The sequence below is a fragment of the Lycorma delicatula genome, chromosome 11 (genome assembly GCF_047948215.1).
Source record: "Lycorma delicatula isolate Av1 chromosome 11, ASM4794821v1, whole genome shotgun sequence".
Lineage (NCBI taxonomy): Eukaryota > Metazoa > Arthropoda > Insecta > Hemiptera > Fulgoridae > Lycorma > Lycorma delicatula.
Window position 1 is genome coordinate 42403309 of NC_134465.1, and position 21112 is coordinate 42424420.

Below are 21112 nucleotides of genomic sequence, written 5' to 3' on the forward strand. Positions count from 1 at the left end.
TGAATAGTTGACGGCTCAGTCATTGAAACAAGTTGCATTTTTATTTTCTAGTAACAATCAAATATGTTTGCTAACATTTGCTAAAAATACGAGTAAAACACATAGTAATGATGTGCAGCGTCGGACAGGTGAACAGTGTGCATTTTTATTTAAAGCATTCTATGACAATGGTTAATAGTTTTACAGATGCTTGACAGTTGTTTTGATGCCCCTTCAATATACATCAAAATAATACATTGCTGCCACATTACCCCATCATATCCCATTTGGAACATGATGTTGAAAGAAATTTCTAAATATCAAACAAAAAATACTCTCAGTAATAAAAAGGAATGTATGCATACCAGACAACAAAGGATTTACACAAACATTCACATGAAGCCAGCAGTGCACACTTTCATTTTTAAGGATATTTGAATAAACAAGACTTTGGATCAGGCACTGAACAACCCTAATAAGTATCAAGGACCACTACACAATATTAGGGTCATCATATGATATGTAACAGCATCCTCTGGAATAATCGGTCCATTTCTTTTAAGACAACTATCAGAATGCTTTTACTGACATCCCATAGTTTTTAGTTTTAAATGGTTGAAGAATTTTTATCTCCAAGTATAATAGAGAAAGCTGAAATTAATCTAAAAATCTGGTTTAAAAATTATGAGATGACAGTCAGACAAGTAGTGAATCAACAAATGTAATTAAATGATTGTTTGCAGATCACATTCTCTCGACATGTTGATATTGCTTGATCTGCTGCTTGCCGTATCACACAACATGCAGTTTTTTCTTGTATGGCAATATGAAGAATAAGGCATTCTTAGTAATTTACCCTGATAAAATAAACTGAGAAAAATCTGTCGGGAAAAGTTAGTGTGCAATTAATGGGTGAATCTATTATGTCATGCGATGGAAAAATATAACATCTTGACTTGCAGAATATGTGACCCTAATGGTGGCTTCAGGATTCAGTACTTATAATTTTTTAAGGTACAATTAAACATTAGTAAAAAAATTTCATTTCATAATAAATTCCTTAAATTAAATGTTTTATGAGGGTCACCCATCATTTAGGAAAAAACCCAAAATGAATATTCTATATCTATTTTATTTACAATACAAGGGGCATTCAGAAAGTTCTTGGTCTGACACAGAAAATACAAAATTTTTCAGATTTAAAAAAATTTTTTTAACATAGACACCTTGGAATTTGATATAATAGACAAACACTCTAACATTCTATAATAACAGTTGTCCAACTCTGTAAATAAGTGTTCGTCTTGGCGTTAATCTTATCGTTTGAAGTGAATATTCATCCAGCGAGTCATTTCTTCAGGTTTAGGAAGAGAAAGTAATCACTGGTTGACAAATCCAGTGAATACCGAGCATTTGGAGGCATACGCCATCAAGTTTTGCAGCAAACCCAAGATGTATGCATAGCAAATTACCACGGTGAGAAAGCACTTTCTTTTTGGTCAGATGTGAACATTTAACCTGATTAGCAACCTTCAATTGATTTGGCAGTAAAGTGTATTATTCAAAATGGATTTTTTTAAACAAAGCTTTGTCGACTGAATTATTACCAAATTGACAATTATTGCCAATATTACAAAACATAACAAAATCTAAGCACAATTATGCTTAATTTTACCTAATGAAACAGACATTTTATCTGACAAACTGGAAACTGAATCTAGAGTTGTCAATTGTAATCATCAATAGGAGTCAGGCTATTAAATGAAGCTTCACACATTATCAGTTTTTGTTGTCGCAAACATTATTATTATTACCTCCATAAATCAAAGAACTACAAGAATCATTAATTTAGCTTGAATAATAAAATAAAGCACTTACCTTGCCAGAAAAGTTAAAACTGAAATGTGTTAAATAAGGTTCAGGTACTGCTACAGAATCACCAATTATAACACCTGTACCTTGAGCTAAGTTGTAAACGGTAACAGACACGACAGTTTGTTCTTTATCCATCATACAAAATGTACTGTAAAAAAAAAAAATAATAACATCACTTTTTGCATTCCTAAAAAAAGAATGTCAAAAGAAGACCAAGCAGTTTCCTCAACATGAATGCAAACGAGTATGAAAAATCTCAAAACTAATTTTAAGAATGGGTAAAATATAATAAAGAAAAATAATCTAAGTTCGCAATTAATCTGCATTATTTATAAACAATTCAAAAATGCAGTTCACCATGTGTAATAATATTATATTTATATGGGACAAACCACTAACTACATCCAGCATAATTTATATATCTACATCTACAATTTATCTCATGAATCTTTAATCTCTGAGAATCTCCTTCATACCAGGACATTCTTCAATCATTCCACTAAATGGAAACTATAGTTAAAATCAACCTTATCCCAAAGAAGATAACAAGAACCATATTGCTGGAAAACGACATCATATAGTAAAATCTAAAAAAAATTGTGTTTTACCAGAAAGGATATCAAATATATGAAGCATCACCTTCGATTCAATGGAACAGGTTATTCTAGAAAAGATGCAGTTGACTAATTTACATCTTCAGCACTGAACTTCTACTTGATAAAACTCTAATGATCTCCCAAAATGATCAATCCAGCTATTAAGCCGATCATCAATATACAATTATAATTATTTTTAGCACTACGAAAGATTAGTGTAATTTCAATATTCAATATCTACGTTTTTTTAAACTAAAATACTTTCTCCAAGCAAATAATATCACATATATATTTGTTAATATACAATTATTTAATTATTATTACTTAAAACTGCCCTAATTAGAATAAATTTCAGACCAATTGACAACAGCAAATTATTCAATGATACATTTTATTAATTTTTAACAGTCTAGTACTGACACACATAATAATTTTATGATGTATAATTACACACATTAAATTTTCTTTTTAATGTAATTAAAGATAATTTTTTTCAATGTCCACTAAAATATGTTATCTTTTATTCCGATCGATACTATAATACATACATCATAACATGAACGGGTAGATATAGTATTCTACAGATAAAATTGAACTGGCCTAGTGTGCGCCTGAATGAATCAAGGGAAACTTCATAAAACCTTGAATTCTATAATAATAAAATTTACTAACAACAAACTTTCACTAACAAAAACAATAAAATTATATTATTAAAAATAAATAAATAAGATGATCATCCACCTAGATCAAGCATTGCATTTCTCATCCCTCTTTACTTCTAGCTAAATTTTTAAGAGGAAAATATTTGGGTAAGTAAATTCACAATCAAATAATCTAAAGATTATAGTCAAATGTAAAGCAACTTAATAATTAAGTACTAAGCATTAAAACTAACTACTAGTCCTGCACAAAAAGATGGTAAACTACTGCATAGTCTCTCTGAGGTTGATCGTTCCTTCCTTTAGGATCTCACTTCACTTATCAGATTTCCCTTCTTTTTCTGATACATACAACATGACCTGACTACAAAAACCTATGACACCATATACTAGCCGGTGAACAAGTGCTTTTTTTTGTAACTTAGTAAATAGGAGATGAAAAGTTTAGGGAATACTGTAACAGCCAAATAAGTGACTGAAGTGCCTGTCAGGTAAGGTTGGATTGAGCCACCTTTATTCGTAGTGGTTTCAATTAAAATGTTTGGTTGTTATTCTTTATAAGCTGTCTCTAATTCTTGTTGAATATCATACGGGCAAGGGCCCGTACTTTGGCCTCGAAGGAGTCCAGACCTGACACCTTGCGATTTTTTCTTGTGGGGGTAGATCAAAAGCGTTGTTTATACATAAAAAATTCACAACCTAAACCGCTTAAAAAAACAGGATTAATGAAGCAATGAAGACCGTTAACGAAGAAATGTTAACTAATGTTTGGAGAGTTAAGTATCGTTTGGACATTTGTCGAGCGACTAAGGGCGCACATATTGAAATTTATTAATTATGTAAAAAAATGTTGAGACAACAAATTTGAAAAATAAAAAACAAACTGTAAGTAATTCTGTTTTAATTTAAACCATGTTCAAAACCGCACCATTCTTTTATGATAACCCTGTATTTGATTCATTTTTTCAGTTTTTATTTTACAGAAAACTTTAACCATGGCCTTGAAAAGGCACAGAAAAAAATTTTCTGAAGCAGCACCCCACTAATTTTGGCTACAAACTGCCATTGATTATTATGTATCAATCTGAATAAAAGAATTATTCAATATCCATGTTTTGATAGAGTAGAAGAAACTGCTGTGAAAGTAATAAACATGGAGGAAAAATGAATTTTTATAAATATGGAGATTTGCAGAAAAAAAGTAGTAAGTAATAAAAAACTAAATAAAGTAATTAGTATTATTAATACTTACAATGGAACACTATCTTCATCATTTACACTGCAAATTACTTTGCCGATAATAACTTTTTCAGAATTCAAACCATCTTTTAATTGTGATATATGAATAAGTTCTAATCTACACGATTGTCCAGAAGCAGCTGTATACAATCCCCCATCATAAGGCCCTAAATGTTTATTATCTAAACCCTAAAATTAAAAAAATAAATAAATAAAAAATGACTTAAATAAACATATAATATACAATTAGTGTTCATTCAGTTTACACTAGTCTGCAAACTCCCATGGGGGAAAGACTCAACAAAACTTGTTAATTTGAAAATGTACCTCTCAGCAGCAGGGATATATAGGTAAATTTTTGTTTATGCCATTAATAACACAATTTTTACTTTCCTGGCTCAAGCAATATATGATGCTACAGCTATAATGGGAAAGTATATAGAACAGTAAATAAGTTTTCTTTTGAATTAGTATTTTTTTAAGTTTTGTGCCTTAAGGAAACATAAATTTTTTTTGAAAAATAGATTTAAATAAATTATAAATCTGTGATTTTTTTATTTTAATGCTCGTAAGTTCAAAAAATTTACTTTTGTCAGATGAACATTTGTGCACATGTTGCTTGTAGTTGGTCTTATAACTCTGGAATCTATTGACTGATTTTCTTCAAACTTTGTAGACAGGTACTACCTTCATGAGGAAAAAATGAATGTATTTTTTTACAAAAATTGAAAAAAAGGTGATGGTGTTTAGCTAAAATAAAATTTCAAATCTTTACTGGGGCACTTTAGAAAAACAATTTGTGGAAGAAGTTTTTTTTAGGTTTTTTAGAAGAAGGTTTTTTTAGAAATTGAAGGTTTTTTTTAAGTTCACAAATTACCAAAAAATAATTTAATATTCACCCCTACCCAAAAAATTACTTTATATATTTTTCTTTCTTTTTAGCTATATCTCACTTCAGAAAAGGAGTTAATGGAAACTTTTTTAATTAATATTTTCTACTTAGTTAGGCTTTCAAACCATTACACCTTTTTTTGGCCATCCCACTTTATTTTGGTCAAACAAATTTAGTAACAGATTGAAGGCCTACCAAAGTAAAAAATATAAATTCACAAAATTCCCATTAACTCCTTTTCTAAAGCAAGATATAGTTAAAAAAAGAAAAGAAAATATATATAAATTTTTACGTAGGGCTGAATATTAAATAAATTCTTTTGTAATTTGTAAATATTTCGGCAATTTCTGATACCTATAAAAAACCTTCAACTTGTGAAAGAAAACATTTTTGCTAAATTGTCAAGTAAAGATTTGAAATTTTATTTTGAAACAGGCCCACCGTTTTAAATTTTTTTAAAATATATTTTTAATATTTCTTGAAAAAAAAAATTAGCAAAAAATTTTCATCCTCTTCCTAGAAAATTACAACTTTTTCATTTACAATTATGGCTTTATCATTATATTTTTTTAACAACTTTAAAATGTTTCAAAACTATTAATTCCCATGAAGAGATTATTTTCTTAAAAATTAATTTTACCCGATTGCAAACCTTTGAGAAAAGGAACTCCGAAAATGAAAAAAAAATTTTTTTAGTAATTTCAAATTTTTAATGCTCAAAATGTATTGTGGGGAGCTCTCCTCCCCTGATTGGGAGCTTCCAAATGTTTGGTAAATTTTAAAAAAATCTTGATTTTAATTTATTTAAAATCAATTTTAGTGAACATTTTAATCATTAAAAAATCCTCTGATGCTTGAGCCCCTAAATTTTCTAATGAACTATTTAATCATAAAGATGCAAATAAGATCTTAAAATGATTGAAATGAAAAATGAATTGCACAGCTTAACTGGCATAGGCAGGAAAGTTGTGCATTTCATTGCTGGTGTTTTTTTTGTTCTAGCCCGCGTTCTTTCAGTTAAACTCTAAGCTGTACTTGTTTTGTTAAGCGTTTATTGTGTAGAAAAATAACGACTTAATAACTAGAATAATGAGTTTTTATTCTATAAGAGATCTGAATATGAAATTCAAGAGTTATTTGGGAATGTAAAATAATCCTCCTAAAATAAGATCTTTCCTAAAAATAAGATAATAAAATGTTTGTGAAACAATGAAATTGAAGATAATGCCATGGTCATCCTTTAATACTAATTGGTCAAAGAGGAAAAGTGGAGAACCGATATTAAAACTTTACTGCTGCAGTCTCCTGGAAAATTGCAATGTAAACTATCATCGAAGAAAAATTTCCAAACTGTAATTTTTTAAGGGCAACACAGTAAGCGTGTTAAAATAATGACATAAAATTACTACTATTCAAGAACCTGAGGTGGATACATTACCCACAAAATAACCAAATTTGGAAGTGGAGACCATAATGAAGTTAAATACATAATGAAGATTAAATTACATAATATAAAATTATATTTGAGATCTCTCAAATTTTAGAATATCTACTTCCCTCAATTCTTACATAATATTTACTACGAGAATGAAGTTATATGCAAATTTTGGGGATGAAAATTAATAGACCTGTTTTTTAATATTACTGTAAATTTAATGCTCATAAATGAAATTCTAATAAATTTATTGCTCTTTGAGAGCGTGAAGATAGATTGTGTTACCTAAAAGAAAACAACTGGCTGAAACCATCAATTTTTTGATGGCCATCTAAATTCAAAAAAATACACTTTGACCTCATGTCGGATTTTTTCTCTGAAGCTTTTTAAAAATATTGTAAAATAATAATAATAATCTTCATACCGCTGAAAAACTGAAGGCCAACATATAAATCATACATAAATTGAAAAATAATTACAGGAACTTAAATTATGAAACAGATACATGAGTATCACTAAGTTGCTATTTATTTAATTCTTCAGATTTCTATGTGCGAGGTCGACGGTATAGTGAGAGCTATTAATCCTCCCACCTGAATCTTCTCAACAGTACCAGTCTGATATTTGGACATCCACCTGCCATGAGCGATCTGTATCCCTTTTATATCTCCACTCTAAAGGTATAATGTGAGTAGCTAGGAATACTCTATTGTTCCTGGCTCCATTAAATCAAACAAAAAAGATCATTTTTGGCTCTAGAAAACAACAGAAAAAAGATTATTGCTAGATTCAGATGAACCAGACTGACAGAGGTTTATTGATCTGTTCATCTCGATTCTTCTAACTCTTTTGAAATTGAATGACACATCACATAATCAATTAAGATTAGTTAAAAAAATCCACTTCTTTATCACAGATGATACAATAATTTATCCCAGTTCTCTTTTGAAAGCCATCATTTAGCCATAAATTAGTTAAGAAAAAAATAGTGGTTTTTAAACCTTCTACTGATCACATGAGATCCTCTCAAATTTTAAATCTACCTCTCTCAATTCTTACATATTTACTACAAGAATAAAATTAAAAAATAAGGAGAAAATAAATTTTTTAAGGTTTCCAGTTGCCAAAAGTTTCTAATAATTTTAATATTACAGAGGTATATATATTTTTAAATTTTGTTAAATTTATTCTTTCACAGATGGATTCATTGAAATTCAAGCAATTATCATTTGCTAAATTTGATTACTTGATTATTGGCTGAACAATATAGGTTAAACAGAGTACATCATTATTTTCCAATGTCATCATAATAAAATTTTGTCATTGATCAAACCGCATTTTATAAGAAGTAACTATTTGTTTCCTGTCTGTAAAATTTGGAAAGAAATTTTTTTCGGTATTTCATTAATAAGTCTGGTAAAATTTTCACAAAATATTAGTTATTTAATAAAAAATTTGCTGAAGCAAGATTTTCAAAGAATTGTATGAAATGCAATGCAATTTCACCACTATACTACTGGCATAATTATTTTTGTGCTTCATTTCTTCTATGAACACATATTCTTCTAATTACTTGCTGTGCAAAAAACTGAAGGGAATAAAATTTTAAACGATTTTCATATAAAATATTTTCCTTCTGAATAATAAATAAAAATTTGGTTTTTGGAAGAACACAAAAAAATAAGATATCCAGCAAAATATGTCTTATTTAGCTTATACGTGAATAAAAAAAAGCACAGGTGAACATATATAAACATATTCGTTGTGACTTTTGCTCTACTTATAAAGATTCAAATTATAATTTTACGGAAGGATTCTTTCTAGTGCTGGGCATTTTTCTTAGTTTTTAACGTATTACTACATCAACAAAAAGAATATCTTGAAGTTTCTTATATAATTTTAATTTTTCAAGTCTGTTCAGTGAAGTGCAGATAATCAAAATTGTAAAAGAAACTAACTTTTTCTCAAGGGTATAAAATTAATATGTTTTTGTATTTAAAAGCTTTCAGATATTTTAAATAACCTAAAAATAAATTTTATTAATTGAAATATTCAAAACCTACTGAAAAGATCACTTTCAAAAATGATTACTGAAATAAACAATCTTTAATTATAGATGCCATTTTACAAAGATCGAAAAAAAGCTTGTTTCTCTATTTAAAATAAAAAAATAAAAAACACGTAGGTGAAATGTAATGCAGTTGCTCATAATTCACAAATGAAAAAAGATAGTCAAATTAAACAAATATGGCATCATAAAAGAATATTTTATTTGCTATACTACATTTACTCTAATGTGTAAAATGTCCACGTAGTCACCATTTACAGCTAGACATTTCTCACGATGAGGAACCAGTTTTCTCATTCATTCACAGAAAAACGCTGGCAGCCTTTCCTTGATCCACAACCTCACTGCATCCTTCAGTTCATCATCTGTAGTGAAATGAATACCCTTAATATTCCTCTTTAATTGTGGAAATAAGAAAAAATAACAAGGAACTGATTCTGGTGACTATGGAGGGGATGGAATAGATTCAATTTCAACTTCACAGTGATTGCACGCGATGTGTGTGGCCAAAAAATATTATGTTGCAGAATTACTGGCTCTGTGGACTGTCTTATAACAACACAAACATCTCCTAAGATGCTTTAACATCTCTAATTAATGCACTATAAATTTTCACATATAAATAAATATAAATGCACAGATTAAATTAAAATTAATTAAAAAAAAAAAATGAATTTTGTAGTAACGATTTCTTACCTGTAATAAGCTATTTATTTTTTTGATTTTTAATTTTCCTTTATTTTCTATCATATCACATATACTATTAAGATATGTTAATAACTGCATCTGTTTATTTTTTGGTGATTCCCAAGATGGATCACGCTCAATAGCTCTATTAAATGACATTAATGCTTGTTTATATTCTTCTTCATACTTATGTGCCTGAAAGCAGACATAAAAATTTAAAAGTATTCCTGCTAACATCATTTACATAAATCAATCAAATATCACCATATTACTAAAAACTATTCTTACATAGTCATCAATCTTTTACTCATCATCCATCTGAATGTTTATTTTTTTTAAATTACATTCGAAAATAAAAATTAAAAAAAAAGAATAAACTTTTATTTAAGCTCAGTTTCCTTTTTGAATGTAATTAGGTGTGCACAAAAATTAACTATTTTTTCATTTAGTAGATGAAACATCCACAGTTACAGCTTTATTTAGTATTTTAAAATAAGTAATTGTATCTCAATATTCTACATGCTATGAACAGAACAATTTTTATTTTTAACAACTACTTTTATAACTTAATTTTTTAAAACCTTTGATGAATTAATCTTTTTAAAAATTCTCTGATGAAGACCAATGTCCAAAAAAAAAAGCTAAGTAAATAATTTATATTTAACGTTTTGGTAGTAACAAAAATCATATTAAACACACCAAAACAGCAAGTTTAACAAGGGTGGATCAATAAGTATCCATGTTTGAAGGCAGGTGGCATTGCTGTCTTCAGTTGGTTTTTATTTGACAGTCATTTGTATTAAACATATATGGTTTCAATACAATGAAAAAAACCATAGACATTTAGGAAAAGTGCATCCTCCTAAAAGGAGATTATGTTGAAAAATAAAAAAAATCTTCTCTGAAAAATTTGCATTTTCATTCCTAACAAGGGTACTTTTATTGATCTATCTGAACAAATCCAAGGATTTGAAAGCTTTTTAGATAAGTTTATATTAAACTGCTATTTAAGCATTTTTGTAGGTGACTTTTATTAATAATTATTAATTGCATACATTAAATAAAAGTGTATTATACGTTATACAGTGTACATCAAAAAGATTCAACAGACTTCAAAACGCTTTACCTTTTTAAACAAATAACCATATGAGGTTTGATAAAAAAAATACGCAGAATTTATTAATTTTCTAGGCTGCAGAAGTCAAACTGTCACAATTTCTTTTTCTTTGTGTTGGTACATTTGTCCCTAATATATATTTACATTGGTAGCCATATTAAGTGTTTAGTTTATTATTGGCTTTCAAAAAGGCTAAATGTGTTTTTGTATGGTTGGCTTGTGGAAAAAATGGAACAAAGAAAATGCACTAAATTTGGCTTTAAGAATGAAATAAAGTACAGCACCGCATTGGAAATATTGAATGTTGCATTTGGAGATTATTCTATGAATAAAACAATCATTTAAAAGAAGTACAAATGTTTTTAAGAAGGCCATGAAGGCTTTGAAGATGACGAGCACCCTGGATGTCCTGTCACATCAATAACCAATGACAATGTTGAAAAAGTGAAGAAAACTATCAGAGAGTCAATAAGGATTACTCTCTCTCTTTTTCTGTTTAATCCCCAAAACCATCGTAAGGTATTACTTCAGAGAATGATGTGTATGAAGTGTAGTCTTGTACAGTCTCAGGTCAACCACTCCTGAGAAGTGTGATTAATTGAAACAACCACCAAAGAACACTGGTATCCATGATCTAGTATTCAAATCCGTATAAAAGTATCTGCCTTTACTAGGATTTGAACCTTAGAACTCTTGATTTCAAAATCAGCTGATTTGCAATGACGAGTTAACCACTATACCAGACCGATAGGCTCAATAAGGGTTACTACTGAAAGTTTATGCCATTTGCGTGAAGCAATCTGAAGAAAATGCTCGGATTTGTGATGAAACAATTCATGGCAGCTGTACCATGATAATGCTCCTCCTCACACTTCACTGCTTGTTTGTGAATTTTTGGCCAAAAAACAACACCTTTATGATGCCTCAGCCTCTATATTTGCTGGACAAGGCTCCCTGAAACTTATTCCTTTTCCCTAAGCTGAAAAGAACCATGAAAGACAACATTTTACCAACACTGTGAAGAGATAAAAGACAGAATTGCTGAAGGAGCAGAACGCCATACCGGATAATGTGTTCCATAGGTGCTTCGAAGATAAAAGAGCTTGCATAAATGTATTATATCTGAAAATGGGTAATAAGGAATAAAAATATAAACAAAAATCAACAGAATCACAGATACAAAAAAAGGTAAATTTTTATTTTTAATGAAATTTATTACATACCACAGCTTTATTATAGTGAAGATCTGGATTATTTCTTGTGGATGGATCTTTTTCCTATACAAGAAAAGAACAAAATGAACATTTCTCAAGGTAACCAATACACAGCCATTAAAAAAAAAATTACACTTAAAAAGAACTATGAACCTCTTGGCAATTAGTATCAGATGTCTTTTTTAATTTTTATCATAATTTTGCATTAAAATAATAAAAATTTACAATTTTTATTAACACATCAATCTTTAATAAAACGTCAATCTCAGGATAACTTCAACTAAGGACCATTACGTAGAAAGATATTAGAGAGCTGATGAAAAAAAATGATCAAATCAAAAAAATCATATAATTTTACATATTAACTACGAGGGTTCTGTTTTTTTTTTTCAACCTCCAATTGTGCATCTAAGTAAACAAAAGATAGGCAGGAGCTAGACTGTGCGTCTTGCGATTGCACCCCGTCCCACACTATAACATCTGCCACTGCTAGCTCTATTGTATCAGTCTTAAGCCAAGATATGGACAATTGAATGTGGCCGCTGCAATCAATGCTTCTGCCAAGTGTGATAAGTTTTCTGCAAGCAGAAGATGTAGCGATGCTGAAATCCGTCTCAGAATGTGGCTAGCGTAAGATGAAAACTTTATGAGTGATGGTAATGTACAGGAATGATGGGAATGTAGGAAATTTAAAGGAGGACATACAGATGTTCATGATGAAGGTGGGTAAGGACACAAGTCTGTCGCTACGCCTAGTTGAGCATGTTGATGATTTTGTCTGACAATGGAGGTTTATAATAAGTGAAATTTTGCAGAAATCCCAGAAATCTTAAGGTCTTCTCTGTACAAAATTACAAAATGCCAGCAAATGGAGTCAGCCATAATGTTTCTCACACATTATGATAATCAGGAAGAAGAGTTCTAGTCTATTGTTTCTGCTAATGAGACTTGGATCCAGTATGACAATCTAGAAACAAAAAAACAGTCTAAGCAGTGGATGCACACTTCTCCAAACAAGTCAAAAAATTCAAGGACACTGAGCAACAGGAAAACAATGCTACAATTTTTTGGGGTCCATAAAGGTGTCTTGTTGGTGGACTCTATCAAATAGAGGACAACAATAACAAAGAAAGTTTATTGTGCTTCTTTACGCCTCCTCCACAGAGCGATCCAGAATAAATGAAGCATGCTCTTATCTGGCGTGGTTTTGATCCATGCACAACACATCCAATGCACAACTGCACTGTGCCAATGTGAGCAACACTTCAAACAATTCAAGTGAGAAATTTTCAACAATCCCCATATAGTCCAGACTTAGCATCTAGCAATTTTTACCTTCTTTTGAGAATTGAAGGCTAGGTTGGGCGGACAACACTTTGCCACCAACAAACAATTTCAGAGGTTGTCAAGACATACCTTACCTCATTGGCAGCTAACTTCTTTGAACACAGCATTGGAAAGCTGGTGTCATGATACAACAAATGCCTCAATAGTTTTGGCGATTATGTAGAAAAATAAGTTAGATAATACTCTACCTTTTAATAATAAAATCATTTTGTTATGTCGGTCAGTGTGTCTTTTTTTTATAGCCCATCAGAGGTTGAAAAAAAACACAGTTCTCATATATTGTTGAAAAATATGAAGTACTATTCACTGCTGAGATAATTATAGAATGACCATTTGGAAGCATAATTGCCAGTTAGTAGTTCTAGCTTTAAAAAAGTTTTATTAAACTTTCTTTGATATTTAATTATTTTTTAAAGCTGCTTGATGCATTTAAAAAATACCAAATAATACAAGTTAAATAGAACTGCTCACAATTTTTATGGGAATATTTTTTAATTTTAAGGCATTTCTTCTCCCATCTAGCAGTAGAAATTTTTTTGTTATTCAATGTACATGAATTTTAATTTTTATATTAAAAAATTTTAAGACAAGAATTAAAGCAAATAAAATTTGTAACAGTTTTCATACAAAATATTTTGTAGAATTTTGATTCAGGCATCTTCAAATTTGGGATTATGCTAAACTTCAGGCAGCTTGGCTAATGTATATATATAAATATACACAAAGTGAAAAATCATAAAATATGATAAAAAAAATATATATAACTTACTGCTTGAGCATAAGCAGACATTGCTTGTTTAAGTGTCCTTGGATTTTGTTTTATTGCGAAAAATGCAGCTAAATACGCATTACCAAGAACCGACCATGATGCACCATCAGTTGTATCCAGCTGTACGGCCTGCCTGGCTAAATCAACTCCTAGGTCAACATTTTTTACTTTTTGGTCTGGAGTTTTACAAGGTTCTTGTCTAAGTAACATTGATAAATTACGCAATGACACCTTATTTTTGTTCTGAAAAAAAGTTAACAAGGGTGAGAAAAAAGTTATAAATGCTGAATATATAATAAAACAGTTATTCACTTTATCTGAGAGATGCAATTTCTGTACAAGTAAAAATTCAAATTAGGAAAAATATTGTATTAGGAAAACATTACATAAGAGTACAGGCAACAACATTCAAAGCAAAACTGTTACACAGTTTATTGTTTGCTTTAATCTTCCATAAGTACAGTGATGGTCAAGGGGGTATTATGGTATTCCTTTAGGAAGCAACAGCTTGTATATGGGTGCTTTTAAGTTTCTGAAAAGAAAATATTTGTAACATAAATTATTGCCACTTAGTGTCACTACCAATGAGTAATATGTTGTTATTACTCTGAGGAAATATATTCTGATTTCTTAAAGGACTACACGAGGAGCAGAGACCTACTGCCTGTTGGAGAATAAGTATTCCTTTTGTTTAAGGTATTTTTAATTGTGTAATCTATACACTTTTCATTCAGATCCTTTCTTTCTGGTGAGTTTTATAAGTTTTTGGCTCTTGATCTGTGCTAGGTACGTTTCTGTTGAGCAAGTTTTGACTATGATTCTGTACAAAGGACTCTTTTTTTTTTCTACCCAAGGCTGTATAATAAGTTCCTAAGTCATCCTGATTTGGTCATCAGTTAATATCAGATCTTTTAAATTTCACCTAATACATGTAACTGTAAAACAAATATCCAAAATAAGCCAAGTGACCAATGCTTTACCTGATATAGTTGAGCTAAAAGTCTACTCCTATGCCTACATTATTGTCTATTCCTAGGTATACTTTTGAGTTTCTGATAGCTTTTGTTGCCAATCTCCACCATGCCTCCCTTTTTTAATCTTGGAGGTACTGTGTTTGAATCCTGGTCAGGCTTCAGCATTTTTCACATACTATGCAATACATTTTTCATTAATAAATAAGCAATCAGCAGCAGTATCTGGTGAGGTACTGCTCAAGGGTAATCAGTGCACCTATAAAATACTATATGCTAAAAAAGATTGTCCTAGTTACTCTGTCATACTTACTCCATCATACTGGTCACCAGTAAATAAACTGACTAATTCCTTATGCACAGAGGTTGAGAAGTTGGGTCAACAGAAACAATGGTGTGCCAAGTACAAAAATCCCTTGGATTTATAATCCTAGTTGTAACAACAGATCTGGGAAACCGGGTCCCACTAGACCCACAATTTCAATGATTGCATAATGGCAAAAAGCAATGGATCATTACTCCAGATGGTAACTAGAAATAAGAATTCACTGTTAATAGAAATAGTGAAGTGGGGCAGGATTTTGCAGAGTCTCAACCACCATGCTTGAAGGTAACATAGCATTCTGAAAAATCTGCACACAAATTATAAAACATACTCTCACTTCTGAAAATTTGGAAGATAAACTCACAGAAAATCTTAGTAATAGCATTACAAGAGACCAGACACCTAGAGATACCCAGTTTGAAAACTTTTGAATATTAAAGATAAACCAGGAATGCAGGTCAAAGGAAATCAGCCACATCAGGGCTCAGCTTTTGCATTAAAGTAAAACACAAACTCAGTGATAAGACTTGTTAAATTTTCAAATAAACTCTATTCAATACATATACCTCATTAATGAAAACAATAAAAGGAATTCACAAAAGTAAAATTCTGGTATCTCCTTGAAACCAAAACAGACCAAATCCCCCAAAAGCATGCTAAGATTCTACTAAGAGATTTCAAAGCCCAAAACTGGCAGAGACAGATTAGAGAACTCAGTTTAAGAAAGACAAAACCTAAAAACAAAAAGGAATGGAATAAGACATCTCTCTCAAAATTATTTTAAAAGACTCCCAAAGAAATTGACACTGAGATTTCCCTGGCAAAAACTTGAGTACCAAATCGATCACGTTGCCATTTCCAAACCAAACACCATAGACCTAATGAACATTAAAGTTAAAAAATCTCATGTGGACACTACATGACTTCCTTGTGTGCCTATTAAATTACATATACACATTTTTTTTAAATGAAAAGTACATAAAATTTTATTTCATTAACTTTTTATTAAATTATTATTTATTGTAAAAATTTGTTTTACAATCAGAGGTTAACTATTAATAAATCAATATATTTTAATTAAAAAAAAAAAAAAACTTTAAAAAAAGGAGATAATCAAATTTGAACTGATGTGCCTTCCCCTTGTAATTTCCAAATATTTCATTAATTAAATTTTTTTTTGGCTATAACTCTAGAACAACAGAAAATAAGTACAACTTTGAAAAGCTCTAAATGAGGGGGTTATTACTGCAGTTAAAAAAAAGTCCAAAATCCAAAATGTTTGGATTTTGGGCTTTTTTGGACACTTTCGGTCCAGTCGATTGCAATCAAAAGAGGAGGTGCTGCAACTAGATGTTACAACACAAAAATTTCAACATCCTATGGCTAATTGTTTTTGAGTTATTGGAGATCATATGTACAGATTTCACACTGAATCTAGTCAAAATGGATATTTCTGTTGAAATCCGAAAATGGAAATTTTTTGCAATTACAATACTTCCTTTACTTCATAAAAGTAAGTAAAAATGTTTCAATGCTGACTCAGAGTATTTATTTGACCAGTCAAAATGAAATTCCTCCCACAAAGAAAAATATCACCACAAACAAAGTACAAGAAAAAAAAAATCAAAGTTAAAGAAAAATCACCAAAAAACATAAGTATGGGGAAATGAACAATGCAATGAAGCAATACTTCAAAGATTACAAACATAGAATACTTTGCAAAGCAAAAAACAAAGAAAACACTCATGAAATCCTCAAAGAAGAAAGACTAAACTCTAACTAATCTTTTAACTAGATAAATTCAGGATTTCAGAAGAATAACTCCAGAGAATACTATAAAGCACTTAAACTAATTAATTAAATACATCGCACAGAGCTTATTCTTCAAAGAAGAAAATGGGTTTTGCGACCAACAACAAAGAAAATTGTGGAATCTTAACTAGGTTGAAAACCTACATAGCTGTAAAAAAAATTTCCTTTAAGTCAATAACACCAAACCCATCTAATTTAGATACACCAGACCTAGAAGAGATCAAAATAGGCAATCAGAGAACTCAAAAACAGTAAAATATGCAGGGAAGACTCAAACCCTTTGGCAAAAATTTCAGAAGCTGCAGATGATACCAAAATTCAATAATTATGCACAGGGAAATCATAAAGATATGGGAAAGAGAAAAACTCTCATAAGAATGGAAACTAGTCCTTATTTACCTGCTATATAAAAAGTGACAAAAAAGATGTTAATAACTTCAGAGACATTCTGTGTCATTCTGTGACATGAACAAGATCCTGTCAAAACTGATCCTAAAGAGATTAGAGAAACTAGACTGAAAATTAGGTAAATATCAGGGTGGCTTTAAAAACTCTGGTAATAGGCAGAAGAGAAAATTAATCTGAAAACAACCTTCTGACAAATAAGTAGTCAAAATAGAAGTCTAAAAAACAGAGAAACCAATTTCAATATCTTTGTTGAATTTGGAGTAGACAACAAACTAATTAATTTTATAAACATTAATAGGATTAGTATTTGAAATCAAAATAAATTCAAAGGGGAACAGTCAGAAGCATTCAAAATTCCAATGGGAGACAAGGAGCCAGATTATTTTAAATTTTATTTAATGCAGTATTAGAAAAGATAATTTGAGAATGCCAAGAAAAGACAATTGAAAAAGTAAGATTAGGACCTGAGAGAAAAGGCCTCTCAGTAAACTGCTTGGCATTTGTATGTGATCTCGCAATTCTAGCAGAAGATTTGAGAACTACCAAAGCTCAGCTCACCACAGAAGGAAATGGCTAAAAAAAAAATGAACCTACTAATAAATTAAATAAATGGACTATTTAAAAAAAAAAAATAGTTCATAAACATAAAAAATGCACCCAAACACCTTAGTACAAAAACTTATATGACCAAGAATACTCATAATAAGAAATAAATCTCAAGGATAGGGAAACTGAGGCATTACACACTAGTGATACGATTTGAGGTGCTATACATGGTTGTGCAAGGTTGTTCCTGGTCTAAACCAGGAAGAATAAATTTGAAAACAGAAAGGAAATTACTAAGACCCAGGAAAGCAGAAGACTGTTTTGGAAACTTTGAAAATTATGATATTTATTGGAAGACTAAATAGATGTGATTAGAAAATATACTTCTCTTCTGTGGGCACTTCATAAGAATGGATGAAAACAGATTAATCAAAAAATCTTTCACCATGCAAACTACATAAAGACAACTACCAGGTAGTGCAAAAAACTAAAAGATCTAAAACTAAAAGAACGCAACAAATATAGAAACATAAATTCACAGACGCAAAACATGTGAAGAGTTCCAGAAGAAAGGTACAAGAACAGAATGGATCCTGAAAAGATGAGAACACTCAAACAAAATGAAGAAGCACTGAGAACAATAGTAAAGATGCCAATAAGTGAAACTATTTAACGTAGTTCTACAGAAACTGGTTAAAAAACTATTAAATCTTTTCTTTTAGCCAAATGGGTTAGTAAACTGTAAAGTCTAAATACTAAACATGTTATATGTTTAATTTTACTTAAGACTGACTTATTATTTTAGTATTATATGTATAAAAAAAATTGATAAATTTAAATAAATTTGTAATACTTAATAATTTATTTCCTAGGAATATGAAAATTTGTATGTGTATAACAGTAATATAGCTTTCAAGGGCAGTACAATTTCATATAATCAACATCAGTAAAAAATATAAAAAGTAATGTATAAAAATACTGGAAAGAAAAAAGACTATAAAATTATTGCAAGATAAACTTTTATTACAGCAACCTTTGCAGAAATGTATTTGAAAAAAAATACTATATATATGAAATTGAATTAAATAAAATTGTTGTTTATAATTTCATGTACAAGAATACTTAAAAAGTTGTCATAACTAAACTGAAAGGTATAAAATATTATGCATTAGAAAAAAATCATCTATTATAAAAATTATGTGTGCCCTGTGTTGCTGTGAAGGTAATATCAGCATTCCACTATATTCCTTAATCTCAGTCAACTAATAATAAAGTTAATTTTTACAAATAGTATTTATAAACTACCTAGCCAGGCAATGACTTCGAAGGATGATAACAGTCTTAATTCTTCCCAACAGTTGTATTAGTTGCCATTTTGAAACAGGAAATTTTATAAACAAACGTAGTTCTGCCTAATAACAAGGTAACCTTACTCTAAAACTATATAAAAATCAGATAATTCAATTGACCATAACTTTGTCACTAACAGATAAAAATGCTGAAAGAGCATCTAATTTAGTTCAGCCAATTAAAATACTTTTTCTATTACACCATTTTCTGCTTATTTTCTTTTAAAAGTAGAAGAAATATAATACAGAAAAGTTGCTAAAAATAATTATCAGTAAGTATATTGTATTAAAAACACGTACCTGAACTAAAGCTTTTTCAAAGCACATTTTTGCCTCGTAAATATTATCACGTTTCCAGTAACATTCACCCAATTCATTCCACGCTGGTACTAGATGAGGATCCAATTTTACAGCTTTGGCTAATGCTTCTTCTGCATCAAAACTATATGAAGGTAATAGATTATGTACTCTTCCGAGCTGATAATAATATTTTGCTCGACTACACTTCAGTGCAGCGTCTGGAATATTTTAAAAATTATTATTCATCAATTAACCCATAGAGTAAAACTCATTTATAACCTGGTCTATCATGTTTATATAGCAAATTTATGTTTAAAATTTTTTCAACATAAATAGGATACTTAAAAAATATTACTTTTCATTATTTTATTTACACAGAGTAAGATTTTGTTTTTGTAATACAACATTATGAGGATCATTTGTGAAGAATGGATTAGAAGACTAGAAGGGTTAGTTAAAATTAATGATATTCATTGCATCACATCAATAGCATATGGTAAGAAAGCTTCCCTTTACTTGTATAACAGCACCCCGTTGCAGCTTTACCTGCACTACATGTGTTTTCTGTAATGGTCAATTTATTTACTTTAAGTTTTTTAGTCAGTAAGGTGCAGCCAGTTATACATACAATAATGGTGGCAGTGGTTGTGCTGTGGCTCAACCAACACAGGTTTTTTTTAATCGGAATTAAAAAAAAACCAAAAATGGTCTTTAGATATTTATCTGAAGAGTATTTGCAAGCTATACTGAATATTATTATAATTTGATATACTGAATATCTCTTGTGCTACAGTCAGGATTGGAAAAATTTACTGTTCAATATCACTGTTCAAAATTTTTTTACCTTAATTCAACCCCTTTCAAGGGGGATTTTCGAATTTCAAAAATCTTGAAATTGATTACATGAAGATTACACTCACCAAAAATCAGGTTGATTTCATTTGTTACTGAGAAATTAAAAAAATAGCAGGATTTAAAAAAAATTAATTTTAACCCTTGAATTTAAAAAAAATCTAGCAACTAATTTTTAGATGTTCACATGAAGATGTGAACACAAAAAAACTAGCTGATATCTTCATTTCTTACAGAGAAATGAAAAAAAAAAGTAAATTTCAAAGTTACTCCATTTTAACCCTTTAAACTTGTAATTGAAAAAAATCCTTTCTTAGTGTGCAGTTACACTGTAAGAACATGTATACAAATTTTCATCAACTTATCTTCAGTAGTTTCTGCTTGGCGTTACTTATTAACCACTCACGATATGTTGTTAAATCTCTATTGAAAATATTTCAACTGAAAAAATCTTGGGAGCAACTTGCTGTAAGAAAGAAGCAAAAGAATTTAGCGGCTCACCATCTAGTGGCCCAACTACAGTTCCGTAATGGATTTACACATTTTAATAAATAATTTTCCCTTTTTAAAATAATGTTTCCAAATAATCGTGATGTGTAAGATCAAGAGAGTATCTGATACATTAAAAGTTGGTCTTCAACTTACTAACAAATACCCCGTTTGAATTTTGAA

General features: G+C 29.9%; 1 protein-coding gene across 2 annotated transcripts in view; it reads right to left on the minus strand.

Moving 5' to 3' along the window:
• The window catches only part of LOC142332583 (tetratricopeptide repeat protein 5-like), a 37779-nt gene that overhangs the window by 10945 nt on the left and 5722 nt on the right, over positions 1-21112 (minus strand). Inside the window, exons 3-8 of one of the 2 annotated variants that reach the window (XM_075379094.1) lie at positions 19589-19806; positions 13878-14120; positions 11771-11824; positions 9440-9625; positions 4362-4537; positions 1858-2002 (exon numbers count right to left, since the gene is read on the minus strand). In XM_075379094.1, the coding sequence (XP_075235209.1) occupies positions 1858-2002; positions 4362-4537; positions 9440-9625; positions 11771-11824; positions 13878-14120; positions 19589-19806 (1022 nt within the window). The remainder of the gene's footprint in view (positions 1-1857; positions 2003-4361; positions 4538-9439; positions 9626-11770; positions 11825-13877; positions 14121-19588; positions 19807-21112) is intronic. The other variant, XM_075379095.1, reaches the window with a different exon arrangement.